Here is a 12,500-nt window from a genome sequence, read left to right on the forward strand (position 1 = left end):
GATCAGTTGGCCATTGGACCTACCTTCCCTAAAATCAAGCATCTCTGGTGATGAAGAAAGCAGTGAAGAGTGAAGGGAACACAATAACGTAGAATTAACTTTTTTAAACTATGGCCATTGTACTAGTACAGGACTAGTACATACAAGCTGACATACTGAAAGCACTTTCAAACCTATATTCTGTAAATCCGTAACATTATTAGTGTATTTCAATATATCACTTTCTCTTGCTTAAAAAGCCACAGGGATAAAGCCACATAATTTCCATGTCAATAGGTTGATGTAAAGCAAAAAATTATACACACAAACATCTTCAGATTGAGAAGACAACTCTAACATGTAAATACTTCACTGAAACATCAGAAGAAAAACAAAGCGAAACAAGGACTATCTAAACCTTTTTGTACCTAAATTCTTTTGGAAATCACGCCCCTTATAAAGTGCCTCTTGTCTGTAGCTAATGCCATTGTCTACAGTAGTTGGCATGAAAGCAGGGTTAGCTGTTTTACTAGCCTAACTCACATGAACAGAGCGCAACCAGCTCTTGGACTGACATTTCCTATGCTTGGAGAAAGGTTGGGAATTCCTGCTTTTAAATTTGAACAAAATATCCTCAGACATCCCGAACTCTGACAAAGCAACTTAAAATATATGCACGTATATTGCATACAAATATGTATTTGTTCCTAAGCCAAATTTGGAGGAAGCACCTGAACATAAACCCTGACATCAAAACAGTCTTCCCTGAATTCTACATACGTAGAAGTTTCAAATGCAACAGTTATCAACGATAAAGAATTGCTCCTAAACAAGCTCACGCGGCATGACTCTTGGTATTCACACACAGGCTGGAGGAGAGGGCAGGCAGCGCCGGTGGGGCAGTATTCCCAACACAGTGCCAGCCGATGGCAGTTAACTGCCGCCACTCCTTATCTGTGCTTAATTAGTCAACATAAGTCATTAAAGGTACATTCTAATACAATTTCCAGCACAGACAAATGTGATAAAATTAACTTCTCCAGCTCAGCAGGGACATGTTGCAAAGATGTATCATTACTTACAGGCAGTTTCTTTTCTCAAAGTGAATGTCCAATAGCACGCCCATTCAGTTTTTCCACGTGTACACAACAAACATACGTCCCAGTCTCTCTTCCCTTTTTCAATATACTGCTTTAATCTATGGTAGCAGCACTGATGAAGGATACATTGGAATTTAGACCATTTGATGGGGCTAAACAAAAGGGAAATTTAGATAGTAAAATAAAGAAATTAAATTTGAAACATCATGATGTTATGGTGAATAGCAAATTATAAACTCAAGTATTAGACAAATGTATTGCTGGGAAAGGCTGTAAGCAAACTTCGAAACCCATCATCAGCTTGAATTTAAAGTCAGACTGCTCTTATCGCAAACACTGGTATATTATAGACGAACTAGCTCCAGTTTATGCACATTAACATTTAATATATGTTGTCCCCCTACACAGTTAGGTACCGTTTGCTATATTTGTGTTTTGTTTATCCAAAGGCATTTCCAGTATATTAAGAACAAAAAAATTTGCTAAGTAAGCAAAGTGAATTTTCTCTAGGTTAAGTCTTTCGAAGTATAGAAAGATAGGGAAATCTTCAGAATGAAGTGAGCAAATATATTTGAATCCAGACAATATAAGAAAATGTTAGATTATCGTGGGAGATCGGCTATTAACAACATGGAAATGGCAGGGAAAGGGGAATGGAAATGCCAACGTACTAGCATGTCACTAGAGATGAACAACAACAGGACATGCCCAAACACCTCTCCAACACTTGGTAACTTTGAGCAGCTGCAGAAGGTAAGACTGTTTTGTTTGTCCAAACCATAGAGAAGTACAGGGTCATTAACAACCATTAAAATGTAGGTAATACATTTTGAATAAAGCACAGCTTTTTTCCGCACTTAGTGGGATTGGAGCAATTCCTATAATGTGCACAGCCAGATATCCTACCAGTTAATTCACAAGTTTGGGATGGATCCTGTATCGAGCACTACATACGCAAACAACAGCTTTGTTCATCACTACTAAAGTACAGATTTAAATTTACATTATATTCAATTAAATCATACAACATCATGCCACAACAGCAACAACGATTAACCTGTTGATTGTGAAGTCCTTGAAAAGCTGCTCAGTAATGGTCTAACAAAGATTTATTTTTATTTTTTTAAACTTAAAGGTGAAAAAAGTGCTCATTTTGCCATGAGTAAACACACAAAAAGATATTGAAACAACATTATTAACATTTCCAACACTCCTCTCACACCAATTTAATAAAAAGTCAATTTAATTGATTGAATACAGGACTGGGGGAAGAAGGTGGGGGGATGATCTCATAAATGCCTGAGCTTACCAACACTTAAATAAAGCCAGGAAAGAACTTCTTTCTGTATTTGAATGGTAAGAGAAACAAACAGATTAACTTTCTTGAGTTATTTATGAACAGCCTGCAGCTTCAATCTAAGTTTCAGACTTCAATTGTGAATTTTTAAATTTAACGTCATAGACCTTTTACATGTTTTTGGAAATTTTTGGGACCCAGGTCATGATGATATACAGCACATAGGTATCTTTTATAAATTTCCCAGGTGTTAAATTAAAAAATGAGGTGTGATGGATGTGAGTGGTATACACAAATTGTGCTTTTTTAGGTCAGCGCTGTCACATCTATTTTATAATTATATGCTTTAAAGATTTATTAAAAGGTATGGAGAACAATGAATGCATTTGAAGCTATACAATACAAAAGGCTAGATGCATTTTTTTGGGGGGGGGGGGGTGTTTACCACACAGCAATGTGAGAAGATGAGTATTCCTTAAACCAGAAGGTTTCCATAAGGGGGGGAAAATAAAAAATGGTGTTTCTTGGAAATTACTGTTTATAAGTTAGAAACGCATATATGAGAGTTGAAAGATTAACTAAAGAAAAATATGTATTTATTAGAATGCATATGAAATACTGAAAATTTGCCTTTTTATGTGACAAACTGACAAAGTTTTAATGGTAAAATTAAAATAAGATATAGAAATTAATTAGGATTACAAACCTTAACACAGACTACCACTTTAGAGCATTAAATTGTTATTTTAATAATCTGAAGACAAATGAAAGCACCCAAAGAACATCCAGTATATCTCATTATCATTATTCATTTATAAATTTATTATCATTACCATAATCCTACTACAGCGTAAGGTTCTTGGGTAATGTTTTCACACATAGTGTAAGTGCATCAAAACTGATGCAGCCCTTCTAAATAACCATTTGGAAACTGGGTGAAGAGAGGACAAAAACCTCTGCATCAAACCCAGCGAAAAGCAGGGTGTCCTGCCACACCATGCCACCATGAGGGCCGGTGACCTGCAAGGTGGCAAGGAGCAAAACGGACCTCGGTCTAAGTTACACCACAGGTCAAATCCACAGCAACTTCTACAGGGGAAAACCTAAGAGGTGCATGTCAAAGCTGTGTATTGAACACTATTGGATTAGTAAAAAACAAAACAAAAAAACAAAGAAGTGGAACTCCTGTCCATTTGGGAAGATCTACATCTCTGAGCTTTAACGTGGATGTAGGTACAACAGTTGCAAAGAAGGCAGGATAGAAGGAATGATCTTCTCATCTTTGGTACAATAGGACAACAATTTCCTTAAAGTTTTAGATCTGCCATGAAACTATAGGATTTCTCAAATTTTTACCGAAATTAAAGGTTCCAAAATTAAAAATAGTTACCAAGATATGCATCTTGGCCTTTCTTCTTAGTAGTGCTAGACTAAATAGGAATGTTTCTCTCTGTAGGGAACTAGGTATGTAGATCAGCCTCTTGATCTGAGCCTTTTGGAAAGTGTCGTGGTTTAACCCCAGTTGGCAACTGAGCACCACGCAGCCGCTCGCTCACCCCCCCACCAGTGGGATGGGGGAGAGAATCGGAAGGGTAAAAGTGAGAAAACTCGTGGGTTGAGATAAAAACAGTTTAATAGGTAGAGCAACAGTCACGCACGCAAGCAAAGCAAAACAAAGGAATTAATTCACTACTTCCCATCGGCAGGCAGATGTTCAGCTGTCTCCAGGAAAGCAGGGCTCCCTCACGTGTAACGGTGACTTGGGAAGACAAACAGCACTACTCCAAACATTCCCCCCTTCCTTCTTCTTCCCCCAGCTTTTATATACTGAGCATGATGTCACATGGTATGGAATGTCACATGGTATGGAATGTCCCTTTGGCCAGCTGGGGTCAGCTGTCCTGGCTGTGCCCCCTCCCAGCTTCTTGTGCCCCTCCAGCCTTCTCAGTCGGTAGAGCATGGGAAGTTGGAAAGTCCTTGACTAGTATAAACACTACCTAGCAACAACTGAAAACATCAATGTGTTATCAACATTGTTCCCATCCTAAATCCAAAACACAGCACTGTACCAGCTACTAGGAAGGAAATTAACTCTATCCCTGCTGAAACCAGGACAGAAAGCTTGCTACATATTTCTGCTACCACTTCAAATAAATAAGTATAAATATATACATGCACTAATTCAGTTCAGTGCTAAAAAATAAAGAAACAAACCCAAATTTTTGAGAGCACAGAATGAAATCTCAGTAGCAGCAGCAGCAAGAGGACAAACACATGAAGTCTGAGTGCTGGTCCTCCAACAGCAAACAAAAATTACTTATTTTTATCTCCTTAAAGGGATATATTAAGTGCCAGTGATGATGCACACCAGTTTCATCTTAACCAGAAATTGAAGTGAGCTATAGAGAAAGGGACTTAGCATTCACCAAACATAAAAGGATAAAATTACTATCTTGATAGGTTTCATTTTTCCAATATTACAAAAGTTAAATACATTTTTGAAGAATATAATTTTACTTATAATAGCAACACTTACCAGCTGCCTCAAGAACCAGCTGTAATCTAGCTTTCGCTTGGTCAGCAGGAGTCTGAAAAGAGAGGATTTATAAATCTTCATAACCACACATTCAACACACAAGGTCACATGTTACCAACTACGGCACTGCCATCACCAGCAGTGAGCTCTCACCTCTGCAAGTGACTCAGTGCTACACGCCATCCAAAGAAACTTCCAGACTGAAATAAGTACTATCATATTTGAGTTAGAAACTATCAGGTAAATTTTCAGAATTGACAGAAAATACAATCCCAGTTAGGTAGCGCTGTGGCACCCTGACCAACCTGAGCACCCACAGCCACGGCCAGGCTGAAGCCCACCTCCAGCTCCTTTCTCAGTCCTCCAACAGCAAATCCTCCCCGGCTCCTTGGTGACCCCATTACACAGAAATACATGGCTACACAAGCATTCTCAAATCTGGGTTTAATATGATTAATATGGTGAGTTTTTCACACTTCTTCTGTTATCTGTTTTGATTTTTTCCTCTCCTCAAGGTATTTCTTCACATCTGTTGGGTTGAGGAACATATTGTTGGCTGTGTACCCACTATGCTAATTATTCCAAGTGATGTTTTACTGTGTCCAATGTGCTTGCCATCCCTCTAATTTTGAAGCCACTCAAACGTTTTCACAGTTAAATTTATACACAAACCACATTTGTCATGGAGTTCAGAAGTTGATTATTTCTGTAAGCATCTGAAAAGTTTGGGAGGTTTCTGCTCTGCACTAAACCCAAAACATGACAGGAACTTTTGGTGTCATTGTTCAGTTTTGAAAACTCTTCTAGGCAGATATCACTACTGGAACATTTTTTCTGATAACTGGTCTAAGTTTACACCCTTCCAGTTTCACCCCATTAGCCATATAAATATTAATTAAGGTAATCAGGCAAAGCTCTTCGCTGTGAATGTCCCAACTGTAGGGCAGAAGAGTTAGCTATTCTCAAAATCTCTTTCAACCAAAGACATCTCAGATTGCATTGTGCATGATATCACAGATTACAGCACAACTGATATCGTATTACTATAAAATATAATCTACATAAAATGGCCTTGTATTCTGAAAAATGCACTGTCATAATTTGAGAGGATGAGAGCTTAGAAAGTTTCTAGTTTGAATATCTAATACTGTGTGCAGAAGCACACAGATTCTTCTACTAATTAATGAGAAAACCATTTTCTGGTTTTGGGGGGGTTATTTCTTTTTATTTATTTATTAATCCTTTGTTTTACATTATGTCTGCACCTATTAAGAGAGGCTAACTGATGGCAAAGAACAATTCAAATTCTACTACAAGAATTTACAGACTGCTCCTTTCATTAGCATGCAATATGAAAGATGTTACATTAATCCACAGATTAATTCCTGAAAAAGGAAATTTAAATGAAGATCCAGATTTTAGTTGTATAAAGGTCTAATATTTTTTAGGTTAGAATTTTGGTAGCTGTTTGCACAAACCCAAAATTATTGGGCAAAATTTATTACTATAACTACGACACCAATGCTACCATTAGTGTTGACCACTAATCTTGGTGGCAGCAAGAAAAATCTTGAAATTTATTGTAAAAATATCTTCAAATTTCTTCCTCTTGCAATAAACTAATTATTACAATATGTTTTGGCATATTAAATACATTACTAGAGGAAAGAAAGCAGAGGAAGAAAGGATCTGCTTTCCTTCCAGAACAAACTTGCCCAACTTACTAAGTTTCAGAAAAGCTGTACTTGGGTTTGTGGTTTTTCCATTCCTATGACAACTTTAGATATAAAAGAAAAAAATCTCCAGCATTACTTTAGTATGGCAAAATATTGCAGCACAATTTAGCAGAGAAGGAAGAGAGTTTGGTGTAAAAATACTACCTGCACTCACATCTTCACATGAACAGTCCAAGTGTTTGTGCAACCCCACCCATCAGTTGGGTTCTGGCATCCAGTAACGCTTACAGTACATTAAATCAGTTTCTTATATTTGTTTTGTCCATTCTATAATAAACTGTTTGATTAACTTAACTGATCCACCACTCTGACTGGGCCACAGTGCATCCCCACAGCCTGAGCAGTTTGCACGAGCATCCTCCCAGGCTGTGACTCACTCCTGCGGGCTGCCCAACACAGCCAGCAGCATGAGCCAATGCATTTCTAAAGCGGCTGTTTTCTATAGGACTCCAGTGTGTCTCAAATGCTATGGGAGTGGCTGTCTTAAGAGAGATAATTTTCTATTCTTACAGCAGTTATCCAGTTAGATATTTGACAAAAATGCCTAGGTCTCTCAAATAAAAGGATGTCTTTTTGGACGTGGAACAGTCTGTTTAGCACTACAGATGGGAGAAAGATGTTTCACTGACATTATTTCACTGATGTTATTTCCATATTCGAAGCCTAAAGCAGCAACATCTAGCACCACCATACCAACAATAATTCCGTGAAAGAGCAAATATTAAACCAGGCTCCAGATGGAGGAAAAGGGAAAGCAACAAGCAGCAGTACAAGTGATACCTCCCAGCACTAACCATGAAGCTCCACCAATACCGACACAACTGGTCCCCCTGCTCTGATATGCTCCACACACCTCAAAATGCCTTTTCGCACTCCTCTCATGTAGGTATGAATGTAGCCTGTTGGTATAAGGTAGGCAAGACTATAATTCTTCTTTTACTCAGAAATATCCCATTGGAAACTGCACACGCAGTTGCTTTGCAGGCATCTTCCCTTTTGCCCTGACCACAGCCCTAGCACTAACTGATACCCAGTTGCTTCATGGACATTGGTATACCCACAGGAGAACTTGGTATAGAAGCCTTTCTATTATCAATCGATATGCCCTGAACAACGAATGGATGAAGAGTTCTTAAATAAAGGTTACTAGCTTGGCTCCAGAAAGCATTTGTCCAACTGGTGGATGAGGCCAACGCTCTGAGAAAATGGACAAAGATGAATTCATCTGAAAAATCACAATTAGACCCCCAAACAAGCTGTTAGCAATGTGTGAGAAAGACAGACTACTGGAGGTTAGTATTGATTTAGAAGACCATTAAATGACAAAATTCAGAAAGGCCCTCAGGAAACTTAAAAATGCTGAAATGATTGGTGTAGGAAACATTATCAGAGTGATGTCTAGCGCAAGTTGCAAAATAAACCCTCATACTTTCCTTAAGGTCTTAAGCATAACACAGAAGGAAAAGAATTCAAAACAGTGTAAAAATAAATAAATAAATAGAACCAAGTATTTATAGTACCAACTGATGAAGGTGACAACTAACTGTAAAAGCAGGAAAGGAATTCCCTAACAGGCATATCCTAGAACAACATGAGGCGTGTCAAGCATCCCTAACGATGAATTTTACATATGTCAAAAAGTGTCTGGTAACACACTGGAATTATGCTTTAGAAAACTATGGTATTCTACAGGATACCATAAAACAGAAATGTTAATAACAATTATTAATCACATGGACACCTCATGCAAAAATTTGATTATATGTATTCAATTTTTAATGCAAGCTTTTTTAGGAAGATGTGGCACATCCTTCTTTTATTTCCTTGCAGTATGTCTACTGCATTACATCGGTATTGCTTTCATAAATAGTATGTTTTTTATTAAAACTGCACTAAAATCAGTGTCTCATAACTTTAAAATTAGTGCTTATTGTGTAAAAAAACCCACACACAAGTTGCTTGCCACTAGTAGCTACAGGGAGCAAGTGATGTGCTTGACGGACAGCTTCGGACATGCCATCAGTGTAATGTTTTGCTTTCAAAATATTCAATTGTAAGGGGGATTCAGCTTTTTAAATTTTACCAAAATAGTTAACAGGTTTGAAACAAACGCTTCAATTCAGCTGTTAGATCTTATTTTTTAAAATCTTCCTGCTACTTGTGATGCATGATAAGAATTTTTGACTGAGGAAAACAATATTAAAGTAAAAATGAACCAGAAAATTGAGGAAAAATTTTGAGAACAATTAAGCTTAAAAAGAGAGTCTGAACTTCCATTTGAACTAACGACTGTGAATATTGTTAAATAGTGCATGTGGCTCTTGTCAAGATTGGAAAACATTACATTATCACAAGATTCAAGCAGTTAATGACGCTGAAGTATTTCGAGTTGCAATGCTCTCTTACCTAATTTTTATGAATATGGAAGTTTCATATAGAATGTCACTGATGTTTATTGCTTCTGCTAAAACTGGACATGTTCAATTCATCCTATTTATCACTAATGATGTTGGTTGCGTATAATTTAACTACAGGACTTTTCTCTCTGATTCATCTCTATAAAAGCCTAACAAACCTTAGTGTGATAGTGATTGATTTTTGTGGGGGTTTTTTTGTTTGTTTGGGGTTGGGGTTTTTTTGTTTGTTTTTTTACACAAACGTTTTACCTGTGCATTTGATAAAGACAAAACCTTAAGTGGTCCTTAAGGCCACTACATCTCTACTAACAGAGATGAGTGACAGCCCCTAAGTGCCACGCTTCCCACAGCAAACATGATCAACATTCCTTAGCTGTCTTAGATACACGTGCTGCCTGAAATTATAATTCAATGTCCTACTTGCAGAGAGAATGTAGGATATCAAATTTAACAAAAATAGTCAAGTTTGTAATTTAAAAAGATTTTCCACTTACTGATAAAACCAGAATTTCCTACAGGCATTATATTACATTAGAAAACTATGACGCTATAGATCTAACTTTGCAAGCTAGTTTGTTTATACCAATTGAAATGCCTTAATGTTACTTCTCCGCCTGTCCCTGAAGAAAAGGCTTGTGTCCAGGTTTCTTCCTGAAGATGACTCACAGCCTTATGGCCAAATGCCGTTATAACAGTGGCAATATAGTATGTTCCTGCTCATATTTTGGGGGTGATATTAGCACAACCACACATTGCAATAGAAGATAGAATATGAATTGTAGTTATGTCAAATACAGATTTCCCCAGGTTCAAATTGCTCTTGACGCAAATGTATACAGTAAAATCCCAGTTTAAAAAAAAACAAAATCAAAACAATACCCAAAGGACTCGGCAAATAAATGCTAATTAAGTAACCTTATATATGATTTTGAAAGCTCAAATCCATCTTCCCAGCCTATCATCAGTTTCCTGGGGACATTTATCTAGCCCTTCCCAATGCCTGACGAGCTCAAAAAAAGTTTAAGAAAAAGTGTAACAAGAAAAAGAAAGAACAAAACATAAGTTTCCTAGTTGACTGAAGAGACAGCTATCCAAAACTACTGGGAATGCTTCCAAAGTGGGTCAGAAACCTAAAGCAAATGTAGTTTGCAATGAACTCCAGAAAAAGAAAAGTTGACAAGGCTGAGAATATAAGAGAAATCTCCCAGCGTTACTGCAACCATGACTCTTCTAGCGGCTTTATCAAGTGATTCTGTTTGTACATTCTTCTCAGGCTTGCTTTTCACTCAAAACAAGAGGAATTGTACAGAAAAAAAATAACAACATTGAAGCTAATCAACTCTTCCCGCAGTTCAGGAAAAGCCTGGGAATGCAGTCTTCTTACCTGCAAAACCTAAATAATTTCAGACTCTAGATTGCAGGTGGTAGGCAGCCACACGCATGGATGTATGATGATAATCAAGCCACAAAATAACAAAAGACCATTTCTCACAGGTTATTAGCAATTTCTACTTAGTCTGTATCAAAATGCAGACTGGTTTTACAGCTTCGGTAGGGATCTGGGGAAGACGTTGAATGATGGCATTCCATCACATTTACAGGTAAATACAGTATTTAGGGGTACAGGAGAACGACAGGCTTAACCAGATCAAGTGATAATAGCAGCACAGAATGGGATAAAATGTAATGCTGATAAATACAGAGTAATGCACACTGGGGAGAACTTCTCATCTACCTCACTGAGGTCTCAAAGAACAGTATCAATTCAGGAAAAAACAGTTTAGCAGCACTGTGGACAGCTAAAAGGAGACCTCAGTGTATATCAGTAATGAGAAAAGACAAGGAAGAAATGACAAAAATTAAACAAAGGGGATAGATATATAATTTCATTTTAATATATTCTGTAAGTCAGTGGCCTGCCTTCACCTGAAATAGGATACATCCCAATTCTAGTAAATCTATCTCAACAGGAAAAGAGCAACAAAGAACACTAACCCCAGCCATCTTTTAAATGGAGTTTGATCAAATTATGGAAAAGATTATGTGACATGTTTGTTTAGCATAGGAATGGTTGGATTTCTTTTCAGTTATTTATTCCTCATTAGGAGATTTTTTTTTTTTTAAATAATCAAAGAAACTGAAAATAAAGAACGTCTTTGTATTAGAGAATATCTCACAGGAGCATACAATATAAAAAACCCAAACAAACAAACAAACACACACCAAAGGAGATTGAGAACTTGTAATCATCATCATCTTACATGAGCCAAAGCAAACAGAATAAATTTGAGGGTGGGAAATTCAAAATTGACAGGGAACATTTTTTCACATTAAAAAAAATAATCCCAGAGAAGAATTTGTAATATGAATTAATATCATAGAAACATAATAAGCATATCCGGCATTATTTGAATTAAACTCCTACATTTTCAGACATAAATCAGCTTGAATGATCGGATGTTAAAATGATATTTATGTCTAATTCTATCCCTGCCGAAACCAGGACAAACACCGAATTAGACATTAACGTTAAACCACGACAGTGTTTCTTCTCTGATACCATCAACCAGTAATACACTTGGATATAGGGTATGGTAGGACCAGTGTCCTGACCTAATATAGACCTACCTGTTCCAAAGAAACTGAATGTTTGAGAAACTGTGGAAGTGTATAAATTGGGAAAACGTACCCAGTAAGAGATGGTACTGATTCTGTTCACTTTACAAACAAGTAAGATTTTTCCCAGTTTGCTTCCTGCCCAGAACTATCTTTCTATTATATATAATGGAGAAAGGAGAATGTTTTTACAACTATCCAGCTGATACATTAGCTGTATGAAAGTGTTCAGCAGCTAAAAATGAAACACACAATTATATTATATTGACATAGCACTTTTATACTGCTACTACTGTGGAGGATGAAATTGGGGAAAGAAAAGGGAAAAAAAAGTCTGAGGAATTGTCAGGCAGTTTACAGTCTCCAAGAAGCACAGTAGACAACTACAGATACTAATAAGCAGAAGTCTTTTTTCATTGCAAAATCCCTGGTATTTTCTTACATTAGATAAATAGCCTGAGCAGGAACAGAAAGCATTTTAAGCTCAAGAAACAGTTCATACTCCATTTCCTAAGAATTTCATACTTTTTATGGACCTCCCATCAACAGATACTAGCTACGGTTTAATGCAAATTACTACCATGTTCCATTACAGCATTGAAATAGAATGGAGCGTAACAAAAATTTTGATCTTAAATGTTGTCAGACCTATACAATTATCAAAGCATGATATACATTCATTGTAAGTGGAGAAAAATCATGTAAACGATGGAATAATAGCAATATCTGTCCATCAAACACACAGATGCTTTTGGCACTTCCATACAAAAAAAAAAAAAGAAGCCACCATCAGCATCATACTAACTAGGAAAGGGCAAT

General features: G+C 36.9%; 1 protein-coding gene across 2 annotated transcripts in view; it reads right to left on the bottom strand.

Annotated features, from left to right (window-relative positions):
- RSRC1 (arginine/serine-rich coiled-coil 1) overlaps positions 1–12,500 on the bottom strand; it is a 172,675-nt gene that overhangs the window by 80,386 nt on the left and 79,789 nt on the right. For both annotated transcript variants that reach the window (XM_009333931.1, XM_009333930.1), the window contains exon 5: positions 4,913–4,964. In XM_009333931.1, the coding sequence (XP_009332206.1) occupies positions 4,913–4,964 (52 nt within the window). The remainder of the gene's footprint in view (positions 1–4,912; positions 4,965–12,500) is intronic.

The sequence above is a fragment of the Pygoscelis adeliae genome, unplaced genomic scaffold (assembly GCF_000699105.1).
Source record: "Pygoscelis adeliae isolate BGI_AS28 unplaced genomic scaffold, ASM69910v1 Scaffold241, whole genome shotgun sequence".
NCBI classification, from domain to species: Eukaryota; Metazoa; Chordata; class Aves; order Sphenisciformes; family Spheniscidae; genus Pygoscelis; species Pygoscelis adeliae.